The sequence below is a fragment of the Ovis aries genome, chromosome 7, assembly GCF_016772045.2.
Source record: "Ovis aries strain OAR_USU_Benz2616 breed Rambouillet chromosome 7, ARS-UI_Ramb_v3.0, whole genome shotgun sequence".
NCBI lineage: Eukaryota > Metazoa > Chordata > Mammalia > Artiodactyla > Bovidae > Ovis > Ovis aries.
Window position 1 is genome coordinate 27,983,530 of NC_056060.1, and position 18,954 is coordinate 28,002,483.

An 18,954-nucleotide genomic window follows, 5' to 3' on the forward strand; every position below is an offset into this window, starting at 1 on the left:
TTGCAGAGTTGTGCAACACGACTGAGCGACTTCACTTTCACTTTTCACTTTCCTGCACTGGAGAAGGAAATGGCAACCCACTCCAGTGTTCTTGCCTGGAGAATCCCAGGGAGGGGGAAGCCTGGTGGGCTACCATCTATGGGGTCGCACAGAGTTGGCCACGACTGAAGCGACTTAGCAGCAGCAGCAGCAGCAACCATCAACACACTCAATTTTAGAAAATTTTCCTTACCCAAAAAGAAGCCTCATGTCTTTTAACCATCATCCCAGTAATCTTTCTATCCCTCCTTCCCCCCATTCCTGGACAACCCCATACTCTGCTTTTCATCTTATTTGTTGTTCCATGAGTCACCAGGGAAGCCATCAGTTCAGTTCAGTCGCTCAGTCGCGTCCAACTCTTTGCGACCCCATGAATCGCAGCACGCCAGGCCTCCCTGTCCATCACCAACTCCCGGAGTTCACTCAGTGCTCCCATTTCCAGCATCAGAATCCAAGAACATGAAATAGGCACTTTCTGTTTGCAGCTTTTGTTTATTTTTAACTTGTTTATTTTAAACGTTCGACTTTAAAGTATAAGCTGATACTTTCCTTTATGTAGCCTTCTTTAAAAACTGAACATGCAGAAAGTAGCCACAAAATAGCATTCTCATTTGTGCCAAACCTTTAACAAGCAAATTTTTAAAATTACTAATTTTTTAAATTTACTGATTCTATGTATGATTTGCCTCCCCCATAGAAGTCCTTGATTTGAATTAGCTCAAAGTGTTCTTTAATATCTTTTTTAATGCATTGGATGTAATATAATCCCCCAGCCATTCAGTTCAAGGCCAATACCGTGAAAAGATATTGTATAGGTTCATCACGCTAAGACTGCTATTTTGATTTCTGAATTTGTTTTTAAATTTATCTTAATAAAAGTATGTTTGGGGCTAGATAACTTAAAGCTCTTTGTGTGTATATGTTGCTTGATGTGAAATGCACTAGGAAGAACACTATATACTGTCTTGCTGTTACTAAAAAAGCCTTCAAGTACAGTATGTTGTTGTTCAGTAGTTCAGTCGTGTCTGACTCTGTGACCCATGGACTGCACAATGCCAGGCTTCGCTCTCCTTCACCATCTCCCAGAGCTTGCTCAGCACGTGTCCATTGAGTCAGTGATGCCATTCAACCATCCCGTCTTCTGTTGTCTCCATCTCCTGCCTTCAATCTTTCCCAGCATCAGGGTCTTTTCTAACGAGTCGTCTCTTCGCATTAGGTGGTCAAAGTATTGGAGCTTCAGTTTCAGGATCAGTCCTTCCAATGAATATTCAAGATTGATATCCTTTAGGATTGACTGGCTTGATCTCCTTGCAGCATTAAAGTAAATAACCCATATGTTTACATGCAATTCAGATTATGAGAAACAATAGTTACTGTGTTCCATTCCCATTAAGAAATTTTTGTTGGGAATCCATTCACTACAATGTCTGAAGGCAGAGATTTTAGTCTCCCCCCCCCCCCCCACTGATGTATCCCTAGTATTGAATACAGTTTGTGGTAGACAGTTGGTATACAGTGACTGTTTGGTGAATTGATGTATTTATTGAATGAATTTCTTTAGAATAAACTCCTTAACCCAGCAGTCTATGCTCTATATAATCTAACTCTGACTTGTATCTCTCACATAAACCTCACTGGTGTAATATAAACATTTGTTTTATTTTTTATTTTTTATTTTTTTTATTACTGTAAAGGTATTTTTTAGTTTTTTTTTAGTTTTTTATTTTTTAAATTTTAAAATATTTAATTCTTACATGCTTTCCCAAACATGAACCCCCCTCCCACCTCCCTCCCTATAACATCTTTCTGGGTCATCCCCATGCACCAGCCCCAAGCATGCTGCATCCTGCGTCAGACATAGACTGGCGATTCATTTCACAAGATAGTATACATGTTAGAATGTCATTCTCCCAAATCATCCCACCCTCTCCCTCTCCCTCTTAGTCCAAAAGTCCGTTATACACATCTGTGTCTCTTTCCCTGTCCTGCATACAGGGTCGTCATTGCCATCTTCCTAAATTCCATATATATGTGTTAGTATACTGTATTGGTGTTTTTCTTTCTGGCTTACTTCACTCTGTATAATCGGCTCCAGTTTCATTTGTTTTAGTTTCTTAGTTCTTTTTTAAAATCACTTTCTTTTTATTGAGCTATAGTTGATATACAAAGTTGATACACAACATTCACAACATTTAAAGGTTATAGTCCATCTCTAGTTGTTATAAAATATTGGTTATATCCCCTATGTTGTGCTATATGCATATCCTTGTAGCTTATTTTTTTAAACATAGTAGTTTCTACATCTTAATCCCCTACTCCTATATTGCCAGCCCTTGTGTCCCTCTCCACACTGGTAACCACTAGTTTGTTCTCCATATCTGTGAGTCTGTTTCTTTCTTGTTATATTCAATAAATTGTTTTATATTTTTGGATTCCATGTGTAAATGATCTCATACAGTATTTATCTTTCTCCATCTAACTTATTTCACTTAGCATAACCCTCACCAAGTCCATCTGTATTGTTGCAAATAGCAGGATTTCAAAATTTTATTCTTTTTATGGCTGTGTAGTATACCACTGTGTATATATACTACATCTTCATTCATCTGTTGATGGACACTTAGGTTGCTTCCATATCTTGGCAATTATAAATTATGCTGCTTTGAACATTGGGGTGCATGTATCTTTTAGAATTCATGTTCGGGTTTTTTTTTTTTTTTGGGGGATAAATGCCCAGGGGTGGATTGCTGGGTCATATGGTAGTTCTATTTGTAGATTTCAGAGGGGCCTCTATACTGTTGTCCATAGTGGCAGCACTGATTTACATTCCCGCCAACAATATGAGGGTTCCCTTTTTCCCACATCATCACCAACATTTATAATCTGTGATCTCTTTGATGATAGCCATTCTGCCAAGTGTGAGGAGGATGTCTCATTGTGGTTTTAATTGCATTTCTCTGATGATTAACAGTGTTGAGCATCTTTTCATATGCCTGTTGGCCATCTGTATTTCTTTTTGAAAAAGTGTCTGTTCAGATCTTCTGCCCATTTTTAAAATTGAGTTGTTTGGGTTTTTTGATGTTGTTGTATGAGTTGTTTATATATGTATCTATAGATAGATAGATACAGATATTAACCCTTTATCAGTCATATCATTTGCAAATATTTTCTCCCATTTATTAGGCTGTCCTTTGGTTTTGTTGATGGTTTCCTTTGCTGTGCAAAAGCTTTTAAGTTTAATTAGGTCTCATTTGTTTATTTTTGCTTTTAATGCCTTTGCTTTAGGAGACAGATCCAAAAAATATATAGTTGTAATTTATGTCAAGAAATGTTCTGCCTATGTTTTCTTTTAGGGGTTTTGTGGTTTCCAGTCTTATATTTAGGTCTTTAATCCATTTTGAGTTTATTTTTGTATATGGTGTTAGAGAATATTCAAATTTATCTCTTTACATGTAGCTGTCTTATTTTCCTAGCACTACTTTTTGAAAACAATGTCCCTTCTCCATTGTATATTCTTACCTCTTTTGTCTTGGATTAACTGACAATAAGTTCATGGGCTTATTTCTGAGCTGCCTGTTCTATTCCATTGATCTATGTATCTGTTTTTGTGACAGCACTGTAATATTTTGATTACTGAAACTCTATAGTATATAGTTAGACAGCATGATTCCTGCAGCTTGGTTCTTCTCTCAAGATTATTTGGCTATTTGGGGTCTATTTTTGTTTCTGTACAAACTTTAAAATTATTTGTTCTAGTTCTGTGAAAAATGTCCTGGGTATTTTGATAGGGATTGCATTGAATTTGTATATTGCCTTTGGTAGTGTGATCATTTTTATCATTAATTCTTCCAGTTCATGAACAGTCTGTCTTTCCATCTGTTTGTGTTGTCTTCAATTTCTTTTTTCAATGTTTTATAGTTTATCCCAGTATAGTTCTTTTACCTCCTTAGTTAAATTTATTCTTAAATATTTTATTTTTTCCAATGTGATTATAAATCCAGTTGTTTCCTTAAATTTCTCTTTCTGAGAGTTCATTGTTAGTGTGTAGAAATTCATTAGATGTCTGTATAAGAACTTTTTTTATGTATTGTTGAATTCAGTTTGCTGTTTTTTATTGAGGATTTTTTCATCTATATTCATCAGTGATTTTGACCTGTAATTTGTGTGTGTGTGTTATGTCTTTGTCTGATTTTGATATCAGAATGATGTTGGCCTCATAGAATGAGTTCAGAAGCATTCCTTTTCCTACATTTTTTTTTTTGAATAGTTAGACAAGGATAGGTGTTAGCTCTTTTCTAAATGTTTGGTAGATTGCTGTGGCCAAAACTTCCAGAACTATGTTGAATAGTAGTGGTGAAAGTGGGCACCCTTGTCTTGACCCAGCAATCCCACTGCTGGGCATACACACTGAGGAAACCAGAATCGAAAGAGACACATGTACCCCAATGTTCATCGCAGCACTGTTTATAACAGCCAGGACATGGAAACAACCTAGATGTCCATCAGCAGATGAATGGATAAGAAAGCTGTGGTACATTTACACAATGGAGTATTACTCAGCCATTAAAAAGGATACATTTGAATCAGTTCTGATGAGATGGATAAAACTGGAGCCGATTATACAGAGTGAAGTAAGCCAGAAAGAAAAACGCCAATACAGTATACTAACACATATATATGGAATTTAGAAAGATGGCAATGATGACCCTGTATGCAAGACAGCAAAAAAGACACAGATGTGTATAGCAGACTTTTGGACTCAGAGGGAGAGGGAGAGGGTGGGATGATTTGGGAGAATGGCATTGAAACATGTATACTATCATGTAAGAATCGAATCACCAGTCTATGACTGATGCAGGATACAGCATGCTTGGGGCTGGTGCACGGGGATGACCCAGAGGGATGTTGTGGGGAGGGAGGTGGGAGGGGGGTTCATGTTTGGGATCGCGTGTACACCCATGGTGGATTCATGTCAATGTATGGCAAAACCAATACAGTATTATAAAGTAAAATAAAGTAAAGCTAAAAAGTTTAAGAAAGTAAATAAATAAAATAAATGTTTGGTAGAATTCATCTGTGAAGCTGTCTAGTCCTGGACTTTCATTTGTCAGGAATTACTTTTTGTTACTAATTTACTTTCATTACTGGTAATTGGCCTGTTCATATTTTCTGTCTTCCTGGTTCAATCTTGGGAGAGTATACATTTATAAAAATTTGTCCATTTCTTCTCAGTTGTCCACTTTATTGGCATATTTAGTAATTTTTCATACTGTCTCAGTTTTTGTGTTGCTTTAGCAATTCTTTGAGTTAGTTCTTTAAGCATGGAGCTCAGAGAAAGGCTAGGGATCTTATACAACTGAAGAACAAGTAGAACTGGCCCAGATCCAAGGAAAGGTTGAGTAGGAATTAGGTAAACAGAGAGGGGGAAAAAGAGGGAATCCCAGATTTAAAAAGCAAAGCCTAGATGCATCTTTCTTTTCTCTGAAACTATATTCTGACTTCATTACAAAGACCAGAGGTCCTTCACTCATACAGAAAAAAATGTATACCCTATTTTCCTTAAAAATGCCCATGTACATTTGATCTGTTAAAATGATTAAACATGTATCAGATTTTGATGATTGTATGTCAGCCTTGCCTCTGTATCCTTATAACCTACCCATGCTTTTTAAGCGACTCAATAAGCTTTATTCCTTGTTCTTAAAGGTTAAAAAACAAACAAACAAAAAAAACAGACAACCACTTAGAAACTTAACAGTCTAATATTTGAAATCTCAAAATATTCAAAGCTATATCTTTCCTTCCTCTAAAATATTTGACAATCAACCTATTTTTTTAAGTTTTTTTTAAATAGAGGGATATTTGATGTACAATAATATATAAGCTTTGAGTATATGACATAGTGATCCACAATTTTTAAATATTACACCTCATTTATAGTTATTATAAAGTAATGGCTATACTTTAAATGCTTTACAAGTACTTAACCTTTAGTTAGTATCTCAATTTAGCATCAATAATTTTATTATATAATATATACATATATATTTAACCTTGGGAGATTATACATTTCTAAAAATGTGTCCACTTTTTTCTTGGCTGCCCATTTTATTGGTTTATATTAATAGTTTTTCATACTGTCTCAGTTCTTTGTATTGCTTTAGCAATTCTCTGAGGTAGTTCTTTGAGCATGGAGCTCAGAGACAGGATAGGATAGGATATTACAAAGTATTTTAGAGAATGCTTTCAATATTTCATCTCTCCCAATGATCTATTAGTAACTAACTTCAGGAATTAATATATTCTTTAATTCTGTCAAATTAAATAGAAAAAGGAGAGAGAGAGAAAGAATCCTGGGTGACTTTGGCTTCTAATGGAACTCCTGGCACAGCCCTATGTGAGGCAGCCTTGGTGGTCTAGCAATATTGTGTACGCGTCTCCTGGTTGGACAATTAATGACACTGGAGCTTTGTCAGGGACCTCTCTCCTTCATGCACTGCCAGTCTCCAGTGTCAGTGTTAATTAGTCTTCAGGTCTGTTGGTCTGCTCGAATGCATCCTGGATAAGCCAAATTAATAAGTGGGAGCCGGCCAGCTGCCTGGCCATCGAATATGGCACTGCACTCAGACAGTCAGAGGGCAGCCCTGTGCTTTGATCGTGTGGAAAAGTTTAATTCTAACAGGCCACATGGGAGGCTGTGCCCGTTGGGGTGCACAGAGGACCTCGGGGCCCAGCAGGGAAGCTGCTGTCCTTTGGACTGGTTTCAGTGTTTCTCATTTCAAACCCAGGAGGCTCGGAGGCCCCAGACACTTACTTCACATTTTGCTTCATCTTTCCCCAGTAGTTTCTTCCTTGAATTCTCATAGTGGGTGGTAGATCATCAGCAAGGGAACAAAAATCATTATCTCTTTGTTCCAAACAGGAGATTTGCACTGAGGTGGATTTTCATAGAGTGTGTAGAATTTGTAGGACGTAACCTCCAGCCATGACTCTCTTGCTGTTCTGCCTATGACATGTTTCCCAACCAATTTTACAAAGTTATAAAAGTAACAGATTATAATATATTGGACGCCACTTGCTAGTGCCAGGCATTCTGCAAACCACTTTACATGCATTGGCTCATTTAATTCATGTATCTTGCCTGTAGGGCTTCCCTGATAAGCTCAGTGGGTAAAGAATCTGCCTGTCATACAGGAAACCCTGGTTCGATTCCTGGGTTGGGAAGATCTGCTGGAAATGGAATAGGCTACCCCACTTCAGTATTCTTGGGCTTCCCTTGTGGCTCAGCTGGTAAAGAATCTGCCTGCAATGTGGGAGACCTGGGTTTGATCCTGGGTTGGGAAGATCCCCTGGAGAAGGGAAAGGCTATTGTGCTTGTGATTAAGGTGTACCCCATTTTGCAAATGAGAAAAGCCACAACCCACCCGCACTCAGGTAGGTGTGGCTCCAAGCACCAGCTTTTTACCGCACCACCACCTGGCCAGTCTGGGGAGTTTCATGGACATCATGGACTCTGTCACCTCAGCCAGCACAAAGGGAGGACCACAGTGATCAACCCTTTCAATTCAGGCAGACACAGAGGTTTCATTTGTGTAATTGGGAAAAGAAGCTCTGCGTTGGGCTTTGCTTTGCCTAGAAAGAAGTAACCTTAAAGAAATTACCATCCTGGCTTCAGTTATGTCCTTTTACCAAAATGCAGGCCTGCCTCACTGTGTATTATTTGTGTTCATGAAACATAGTTCTCTATGAATGAAACTGTTGGAATATGAATGCAGTAGAAGCCCAGTTAATTTGAAACCCTCTCCCAGTTTGTATCGTGAGAATAAATATGGCTTCATAATCATAGTTTGGTATCATCAGAAAAATTTATGTGGCCATAAAAGTTCATTGGAAAATGTCAGTTCTTGAAACTAGAACTCTTCCAAGGTGTGTCTGATCAGTCTCCTGCATCTTGGTCTGCTGCCACAACTATTCAGTCAGGAGGATAATCTTTGCTACTATCCTGTGCCTTCCAGCATGAAGTGGTAGTTGTTTGGGGCTCAGAGGTTAAAACGTCTGCCTGGAATGCGGGAGACCCGGGTTCAATCCCTGGGTCGGGAAGATCCCCTGGAGAAGGAAATGGCAACCCACTCCAGTATTCTTGCCTGGAGAATCCCATGGAGGGAGGAGCCTGGTGGGCTACAGTCCATGGGGTCGCAAAGAGTTGGACACGACTGAGCGACTTCACTCACTCACTCACTCACTAAAAATACACTAAGCACTTTCAGCATCAGCTTGGGACAGTCACAGTGTTTACAGAATAAAGAGACTGGGACCTGTTGATGTACCTAGGGAGGGAAGTGAAAGTGTTAGTCGCATCTGACTTTTTGTGACCCCTTGGACTGTAGCTTGCCAGTCTCCTCTGTCCATGGGATTCTCCAGGCAAGAATACTGGATTGGGTAGCCATTCACTTTTCTAGGGGATATTCATGACCCAGTGATCGAACCCAGGTCTCCTGCATTGCAGACAGATTCTTTACCATCTGAGTCACCAGGGAAGCCCTAGGAAGGAAGGAAAAAATAAAGAGACAAGGAGGTCATATTACACCCCTGGAGAGCCCACTCAGTCTGGGTCAAAATTGCTAATTTTTTTTTTCCACTTTCCTTCACATAAGAATCTTATTGAGGATATCTGATGCTTTGGCCAGATGCATGGAGGTCTCTGGACAAGTTTGGGGATGAGTAAATGAAACCGTGGTGATTTTGCAGGGATTAATATAAATAGACAAATATAATAAAAGGTAAAACATAAATGCTCTCTGGAAGATAGATGTTCAAAAGATTCAAAAACTTTGGATTGGAAGGGTTTTATGGTGGTGGTAGCATCTCAGAAAAACTTTTTTAGGATGAATAGGATTTTTTTTTTTTTGAATAGGATTTTATCAAATGCACTAGAAAGTATGTAGGGAGTGAGAGCAGGGTGGACAAAGAACCACATGAGTGCAGGCATGGAGCTGGCAACACTGGTTGATATAATTTGGAAACGTTGTGTAATTTTGGTCTCATTAGTCAAATATATGGGAAAATATAAAGCTGAAAAGGGGAAAGGCCTTAAATCTCAGCCTGGGAGTTTGAATTCATTTGAAAGAGCAACAAGAATCCATTAAGAGTTTCATCTTTTATTGTCCCTTTGCCTTTTTGTTTTCAGTGGATGATCTTGCATTTTAATCCATAGAGACAAGATAAAATTTAAGTTTCAAAGTTAAGTTTTGATCACCTCTCCCTTAAAACAAAAAAGAATAGAACAAAACCAATACATTCACCTCTTCCAGCTCTATCTACACTATCCCTCTTCCCTCGCTCTCTGATAGCTCTAGCTCAAAGTCATTATTTTGATAATAGAACAGTGATGGGAAGGGAGGTACTTATCATTTTGGTCACAGTATAAATAGAGAAAGGAATGGACATACTGATAAAGCTTTTAGGACTTACGTGACTAGATAACCTATGAGAAATACAAAAACAGAGTAGAAAAGGACAACTCTCCTTTTTCTTGCTCTAATAACTGGCTGGATACTGATGTAGAGGACCCACTTGGGATAAAATACAATGACAGACTTCCCTGGTAGCTCAGTAGATAAAGAATCTGCCTGCAAGGCAGGAAACCCGGGTTCGATCCCTGGGTCAGGAACATCCCCTGGAGAAGGAAATGGCAACCCACTCCAGTATTCTTGCCTGGAAAATCCTATGGACAGAGGAACCTTGTGTCCATGGGGTCGCAAGAGTTGGACACAACTGAGCAACTAAACCACTGCCACACATTTTGGACTTGTTGATTTAGCATGCATTTGAAAAGCACTGGTAGAGTGTTAGGTTCGTAGGAGAGAACTAGCAAAGAGGTAAAGGAAAATCATACAACAGTAGAAAATTATTAAAGTAGGTATTGTGGAGGGACAAACATACTGACAAATAAAGGTGAAAAGGTGGGAGTAGAGGGAGGAATGTTTTGAAATAATGATTGACTGGTTTTAAGGTATTTGTTCCAGATAAGATGGATCATTAAAAAGAAAAAAGAAACGAATCTTTGCATCCCAGTGGACAAAGGTTTCCTAGATAGCACTAGAGTTCACCATAGATATTCAAAATAAACTCTATTAAAAACTTTTGGAAAATAACTATGTCAATGGGAAGAGCCTGCATTTAGGCCCTTGTGTCCTGCGATCAGCCTCATGATCCCAGGAGGAAATCCCTGGAGGTGATTCTGAGATTGCAGCTGATGCTAAACTTAACAGAATTCCCTGCCATCATGCTTTCATCTACAGTACAATCTGATAGTCTCCCAGAGTCATCTAGGATTTCAGCAATCTAGGTGGCAATATTGTAAGAGAAAATGTCAAGTAACTAATTTCGAAGGACATCTTTTGCCCTTTCTGTGTTTCAGGGCTGTTGTGCTTGTGGATTACTTCACATGTTCATAGTAAACCTTCTGGGATGCTGGTTTTGGAAACACCAAGTTCTTGTATATGAATTTCCTGACAGAAATAAAAGCATCCTTTCTAACCGTACTCTTCCAAAATACCTTCCTTTGTGCTTCTGTAAATTCCTCCAAGAATATACCTTTCTCTATTTTTTGAACCATTTATGGTGATTTGTTTATGGTGAAAATCTGATGCTTTAATATATTCTTTTGATCAATGGCATATCAGTAATTTATGGCTGTGATCAACAGACAAAAGTGATCATGACTCAGCTCTAGCTTGGGAGAAGTGAAGCCTTTTTTTCTACCTAGTGCATTTCTGCCATTGTGCAAACGTATCAAAACTTTGGGAAAATGACTCTTGCCTGGGTTAACTGCCTTTTGTGACAGATTTGTTACAGGTAATTGTAGTTTCCATGTCACCAAATGAAAACTATCTGGGGGGTCTTGATTACCAAAAAACAATATGTGGTAAATTCTGGATATCCTGTCTGTAGTAAATCATATTTAAAATGATATCACGTGTTTTAGTAAAATATCAATGGGAAGGGTAGGTGAACAAAAGTGAAGAGAGGTTTGATCCTCCCCAACCTGGCTTCTCATGCTGTGCAGTGGTTCAAGACCTGGGAATTTTTGCAACATCTATTTTAAGCTTTTGGACTATGAATCTGAAGAGGATCTGGGCTCTTAATTTGCTAGGACTAGTCCTTACGTTGCTTTTGCCTCTCTTTTCGAGAGACCAAAAAGCAGAGTTTTTCACCTGTGCCAAGTCAGAAGTTTTGCTGCGTTTCTTTAAAAAAATTAAAAGAGGTTGAAGGTGATGCATTTCCCTGTTCCTGAAGAAAGGTATAGAATGAGTAAGTATTGTTGTTTTTTGGTTTTGCTTTCTGCCCTGTCATTTGGATAAATAGTGATGGGTAAGGATTTCCCACTTAATGCCGAGCACAGAGCACGAGTTCAGCAAATCTGTGTTCTTGAGGAAGTCTGACTGCCACCTTCTCTTCACAGCAAGTGAGAAGCAGATGGCAGTCGTGTGTAAGGAGTCGCCAAAGGAGTATCTGCAGCCGTTCAAGGACAGCCTGGAAGAGTTCTTCCAGAAAGGTAGGAGAGGTGACATTCTGAAATGTCCTCCTGTCCCCCATCTTCTCTGAGCCCCATCACCCTGCACATCCTGCCTGAGCCCTGGCAGCGCCAAGGATTCCATTAGACCATCTTCCATGGTGGATCTATACCCAGTGTAGATGAAGCTGTCCTGTAACCTTTGCATCACCTCTCAAATGTGCTGTAATAGTTTAAATCCTTTAACATTACTCCTGTTTCTATAAACTTCACGAGGGAAGGCTTTCTCTTTGTCTCTTGATGGTTCCCCAGAGGATCCTCAATACCTGTGAGCTGACAGGTGACAGCCGTGCAGCCTTATGCAGTCATGTGGGCGGATGGTGATTGTCTTTCTGGTTTTATGAGCATAGCAACTTGGAAACTGGTAGTGTATTTTCCATTCCTTTTCAGAAAGGAAAATTGGGGCCAGGTGAATGTCACACATCCAATCACTTGGCACCCATCGGCCCTCAGGGGTTAGCAGATGGAAGTGGTATACATGAGACCCAGTACTGACTTAAAAATCGTACCGAATTATGTTCCTTCCTCCATGGTTTTGGCAGGACTGGGGAACTTTTGTTGAGCCCTGGTAGTGAGTATGAAAGTTTAATGCGCTTTTGGATATTTCCTATTCTGGTTTCTCAAATCCAGCTTATGATGTGAAACAAAAATAAGTGTGGGGTGCAGTTTTCAGTTGTAAAAGAAATAACTCATGGGGAATGTAATGTACAGGATGGTGACTGTAGTTAATAATACTGTACTGTGTGTTTGAAAGTTGCTAAGAGAGTAGATCTTAAAGCGTTCTCATCGCACACACAAAATTTGTAACTCTACATGGACGGATGTTAGCTAGACTTACTGTGATGATCATTTCGCTATATATATGTGTGTGTGTGTGTATAATCATTATGTTGTACACCTGAAGCTAATATAATGTTTTATATCAATTATATCTAAATAAAGAAAAAAAAGTGTGGAGTAGTAAGAGGGGGCTTTTGTCTTTGCTCAAAAGCCGGGGAAATGCATGTAGGAACCTTTAGTGGTTTATTAGCGTGCTATTTCTATTTATTAATAAGGCCACATGATACCAAACTATCAACAAAAGACCTTTAAGCAGAATAAATCCATAAAGTATGGCCAAACCACCTTGGGAACTGGCAGGGAAATTCTCAGTCCATGAGTCAGAGAAACTTCATTCCAGCTGGCCCCTTGGTACAGAGTTCATTGCTCCCTCCTTCTGGATGAGGTCTCATTTGTGCTGAAGCAGAAGTCAGAGTTCTCTCTTGGCCGCAGCTGAACCTCAAATATGATGGAAGTCCTGGCACCAGGCCAAGGTATCATTTTGAGAACAGACAGTAATACCAACATTTATGGGTTATATGGCTAAAATTAGATTTTATATGTGATTTATAAAGTAGATGCATTGCTTTTTTTATTTTTTTAATTGAAGGATAATTGCTTTACAGAATTTTGCTGTTTTCTGTCAAACCTCAGCATGAATCAGGCATGGGTATACATATATCCTCTCCCTTTTGAATCTCCCTCCCATCTCCCACCCCATCCCAACCCTCTAGATTGATACAGAGCCCCTGTTTGAGTTTCCTGAGCCATACAGCAAATTCCAGTTGACTGTCTATTTTACATATGGTAATGTAAGTTTCCGTGTTACTTTTTCCATACATCTCAGCCTTTCCTCCCCTCTCCCCATGTCCATAAGACTATTCTCTATGTCTGTTTCTCCATCGCTTCCCTGTAAATAAATTCTTCAGTACCATTTTTCTAGATTCTGTATATATGCGTTAGAATATAATATGCGTTAGAATGCGTTAGAATACAGTATTTATCTTTCTCTTTCTGACTCACTTCACTCTGTATAATAGGTTCTAGGTTTATCCACCTCGTCAGAACTGACTCAAATGTGTTCCATTTTATGGCTGAGTAATATTCCGCTGTGTATATGTACCACAACTTCTTTATCCATTCATCTGTTGATGGACATCTAGGTTGTATCCATGTTCTAGCTATTGTAAATAGTGCTGCAAAGAACAATGGGATACATGTGTCTTTTTCAATTTTGGTTTCCTCAGGGTATATGCCTAGGAGTGGCATTGCTGGGTCATATGGTGGCTTTATTCCTAGTTTTTTAAGGAATCTCCATACCATCTTCCATAGTGGGTGTATCAGTTTGCATTCCCCACCAACAGTGCAAGCGCATTCCCTTTTCTTCACACCCTGTCCGGCTTTTATTGTTTGTAGACTTTTTCATGAGGGCCATTCTGACCTGTGTGAGGTGATATCTATTGTGGTTTTGACTTGCATTTCTCTGATAATGAGCAGTGTTGAGCATCTTTCCATGTGTTTCTTAGCCATCTGTATGTCTTCTTTGGAGAAATGTCTGTTTAGGTCTTCTCCCCCACTTTTTGATTGGGTTGTTTTTCTGGCATTGAGTTGGATGAGCTGCTTGTATATTTTGGAAATTAATCCCTTGTCAGTTGTTTCATTTGCTATGATACATTGCTTCACGTTTATTTCATGTATAGCTTAAATGGCCTAGAGAGCACACAACATTTCCTTTTGCTTACCTCAAATCAATAATTTCTACTTTTGACATATGTATAAGGACACTTGAAATGAGGCTCACGTGTGCTTAAATTTCATTCCTTTTTTCCCCATTTCTGGATTTTTTAAAATTCTTTTATTGAAGTCTAGATGATTTACAGTATTGTGTTAGTTTCAGGTGGGATATATATGTGTATGTGTGTATATATATAAATATTTATATTCTTTTTCAGATTCTTTTCCCTTATAGTCTAGTATAAAAGATTGAGTATGTTTTCCTGTGCTAAGTAGTAGGTCCTTACTATCTATAGTAGAGACTGAGGAGCCTGGAAGGCTACAGTCCATGGGGTCGCGAAGAGTTGGGCACGACTGAGCGACTTCACTTTCACTTTTCACTTTCATGCATTGGAGAAGGAAATGGCAACCCACTCCAGTGTTCTTGCCTGGAGAATCCCAGGGACTGGGGGAGCCTGGTGGGCTGCTGTATGGGGCCGCACAGAGTCGGACACGACTGAAGCAACGCAGCAGCAGCAGCAGAGTGTATATGTTAAGCTCAAACTAATTTATCCCTCTCTCTACCCTTCCTTTCTCCTTTGGTAACCATACTTTATTTTCTTTGTCTGTGAATCTCTTTCTGTTTTGGAAATAGGTTCATCTGTATCATTTTTTTAGATTCCACATATAAGTGATAACATTAGATATTTGTCTTAACCTGTCTTATTTCATTTAGTATAATAATCTCCAAGTCCATCCATGTTGCTGCAGATGGGATTTTTCACTTTTATTTTTATAGCTGAGTAATATTCCATTGTGCGTATATGTATATGTATGTGTATATATGTGTATATGTGAGCTTCCTGAGTAGCTCAGCTGGTAAAGAATCTGCCTGCAATGTGGGAGACCTGGGTGGTTGGGAAGATCCCCTGGAGGACGGCATGGCAACCCACTCAAGTATTCTTGCCTGGAAAATCACTGTGGACAGGGGAGCCTGGCAGGCTACAGTGCACGGGGTCACAAAGAGCTAGACATGACTGAGTGACTAAGCACAGTGTATATACACACACACACACACACACACACACACACCCCATCTCTCTATTTATTTGTCTGTCAGTGGACATTTAGGGTGCTTCCATGTCTTGGCTGTCCATTTCTATTTTTAATTGCTCTTATTTTATATCTGAAAAATTCTGCAGTGAGAATGCCTGGATATTATCGGTCTGTATGCTATAATGGCCTTATGATCTTTTCAAATTAGCTAGCACTTTAAAACACATTGCGAACTTTATTCCTTTTGTTGGAAAAAGATAAATATGAATAGATTTAGAACACTGAAAATCTTCTTCAATGCCTTGGAAAAGGATGTGCAAATCACTCTTGGCCATTCTGTTTTAATTTTTCTCTACAAGGTTTCTTAAGAAACTTTTGATTTGTTCCGAGAGTAGGAATGGAGCTGAAGCAAACTGAACCTTGTGTCAAGAAAGCAAGGATGTGGCCAGAGTAAGCTGTCCTAAGAAAGCCCTAGAGCAGTGGTTCTCAACCCTGGCTGCATACTAGGGTTGCCGGGGGAGATTTTTAAAATTTCAACACCCAAGCTAAATTCCAGACCTACTTCCAGGATCTCTGGGGGTGAGACCAGGCATCGGCACTCTTTTTTTTTTTTAAACTCCCCACATAATCCCAGTGTGCAGCCCAGGTTGAGAACCACTGTTGTCAACCTTAGTTCACCTTTTAATGTTTACTCAAAAATTTTTCTTCAAAGCCCCCTATGTGTTAGGCATTGTGACAGAAGCTGACAATCCTAAGATGAACCATAGACTCCTTGTCCCTCTCCCAGGGATCGACTCACTGGGGAAAGGTCTATAATTGAATAAAGAAGTCACCTCTTCTTTAACCAGCAGAATGAAGGGAAGTTGGGAAGGACATAGGAATAACCTCAAATTATGGTTAAAACAAAGTCAGCCAAAATGAGACACGAAAAGAATTTGAAGGAAAATTACTATTCTAAAAAGAATTTTAAAATATAAAAATAAAGCTTAAACATTCCCAATATCATGTGGTGAAAAAGAGCCGCTGTTGAAATACCTGTTACTGTTGACTCATTACTTAACCGAGTTGGTCAAAAAAGCAGTCTAGATCTATGTTGGCCTGGATGGTAGGCACTGGCCACGTGCAGCTGCTGAGCAACTGAAATGTGGCTGATCCAAACTGAGACATGCCATAGGAATCAACCATACATCAGATTTTGAAGACAGTCCCCCCAGATATTTCTTCTTTTTTATATTGGTTTCATGATAAATAGCATTTTTTTCTGTGTTGGGTTAAACAAATAAAATATATTTTTAATCTTAATTGACTTGTTTTCATTTTAAAGCATGGATAGTAGAACATTTGAAATTGTTTCTGTGGCTTGCTTTGAACTCGACTCGACAAGCTGTCTAGAAGCATGATCCCTTGGCCTTTCCCACCATATTCCTTCATTCTCTTCTCCACATAATTGTTTCACCTTCTGAGCTTATTAAATCCTGGGTTACTGGGACCCAGTATCACAAACTCGCCTCTCCCTACTCATTCTCTGGATCTGGCTGCTGTTTGGCTCTCAGATGTGAGTGCTTAACTGAAGGAGGTGATAGCATGCTGCTTCATCAGGCTGCCTCTCTGTGGTTCACGGTGTGGGGCCTTGCTATATTGCAGTATATAGAAATGAAATAGCTTTTGGCTACTGTAGAGTTCCACATGGCAGTCCCTTTCTTCTGGAGATGGTTCATTGATTCACAGAAAATGTGGGATTTCCTGTCTACTATAAATATGCATTATCCACCCTGGATAATCATGTTTTTATAGCAGTTATTAGAAGTTTAGGTGACATCTACTATGCTACTCATTATAAGTAGCAACATTATTCCAAGTGCTACTCAGTTCAGTCACTCAGTCATGTCCGACTCTTTGCTGCCCCATGCATGGACTGCAGTACACCAGGCTTCCCTTTCCATCACTAACTCTCAGAGCTTACTCAAACTCATGTCCATTGAGTCAGTGATGCCATCTAACCATCTCATCCTCTGTCGTCCCCTTCTCCTGCCTTCAATCTTTCCCAGCATCAGGGTCTTTTCAGTGAGTCAGTTCTTCACATCAGGTGGCCAAAGAAACAAAAATTGCTGCCAGTTAAGCCAGGACTTGTCACAGATTGCAAGATGTACCCCAGTATCAAAGATGCTAAAATATGAAAATTCCATCAATTTTGAAACTGATGTAATATGGTACTATAGTTCAGTTCAATCGCTCAGTCCTGTCCGACTCATTGAAACCCCATGAACCGCAGCACGCCAGGCCTCCCTGTCCATCACCATCTCCTGGAGTCTACCCAAACCCGTGTCCATTGAGTCAGTGATGCCATCCAACCATCTCATCCTCTGTCGTCCCCTTCTCCTCCTGCCTTCAATCTTTCCCAGCAGGGTCTTTTGAAATGAATCAGCTCTTTGCATCAGGTGGTTAAAGTATTGGAATTTCAGCTTCAACATCAGTCCTTCCAATGAACACCCAAGACCGATTTCCTTTAGGATGGACTGGTTGGATTTCCTTGCAGTCCAAGGGACTCTCAAGAGTCTTATCCAACACCACAGTTCAAAAGCATCAACACTTTGGTGCTCAGCTTTCTTCACAGTCCAACTCTCACATCCATACATGACTACTGGAAAAGCCATAGCCTTGACTAGACAGACTTTTGTTGACAAAGTAATGTCTCTGCTTTTTAATATGCTATCTAGGTTGGTCATAACTTTTCTTCCAAGAAGTAAGTGTCTTTTAATTTCATGGCTACAGTCACCATGTGCAGTGATTTGGGAGCCAAAAAATAAAGTCTGACACTGTTTCCACTGTTTCCCCAACTATTCCCCATGAAGTGATAGGACCAGATGCCATGATCTTCATTTTCTGAATGTTGAGCTTTAAGCCAACTTTTTCACTCTTCTCTTTCACTTTCATCAAGAGGCTCTTTAGTTCTTCTTCACTTTCTGCCATAAGGGTGGTGTCATCTGCCTATCTGAGGTTATTGATATTTCTCCCAGCAATCTTGATTCCAGCTTGTGCTTCTTCCAGCCCAGCATTTCTCATGATGTGCTCTGCATAGAAGTTAAATAAGCACAGTGACAATATACAGCCTTGACGTACTCCTTTCCCTATTTGGAACCAGTCTGTTGTTCCATGTCCAGTTTGAACTGTTGCTTCCTGACCTGCATATAGGTTTCTCAAGAGGCAGGTCAGGGGGCCTGGTATTCCCATCTCTTTCAGAATGTTCCACAGTTTATTGTGATCCACACAGTCAAAGGCTTTGGCATAGTCAATAAAGCAGAAACAGATATTTTTTTGGAACTCTCTTGCTTTTTCCATGATCCAGCAAATGTTGGCAATTTGATTTCTGGTTCCTCTGCCTTTTCTAAAACCAGCTTGAACATCTGGGAGTTCACGGTTCACGTATTGCTGAAGCCTGGCTTGGAGGATTTTGAGCATTCCTTTACTAGCGTGTTCACAGGACTTCTATGGTGTTCCAGTGGTAAAGACTCCACCCTTCCAATGTAGGGGGCATGTGTTCGATCCCTGGGCAGAGAAGTTCTGCATGCTGTGTGGTGCTGCCCAAACAAAGAAATAAAACAGGGGTTGGCAACCTTTCTGTGCTTCCCTGGTGGCTCAGACGGTAAAGCATCTGCCAGGAGTGTGGAGATGTGGGTTTGATCCCTGGGTTGAGAAGATGCCCTGGAGAAGGAAATGGCAACCCACTCCAGTGCCTTGCCTGGAAAATTCCA

General features: G+C 39.7%; 1 protein-coding gene across 4 annotated transcripts in view; it reads left to right on the forward strand.

The window, feature by feature from the left end:
- FMN1 (formin 1) overlaps positions 1-18,954 on the forward strand; it is a 488,195-nt gene that overhangs the window by 372,712 nt on the left and 96,529 nt on the right. For 3 of the 4 annotated variants that reach the window (XM_060419038.1, XM_042252230.2, XM_004010422.5), the window contains one exon: positions 11,504-11,596. The exons of the other annotated variant lie outside the window; for it this stretch is intronic. In XM_060419038.1, the coding sequence (XP_060275021.1) occupies positions 11,504-11,596 (93 nt within the window). The remainder of the gene's footprint in view (positions 1-11,503; positions 11,597-18,954) is intronic. 4 annotated transcript variants of the gene reach the window in all.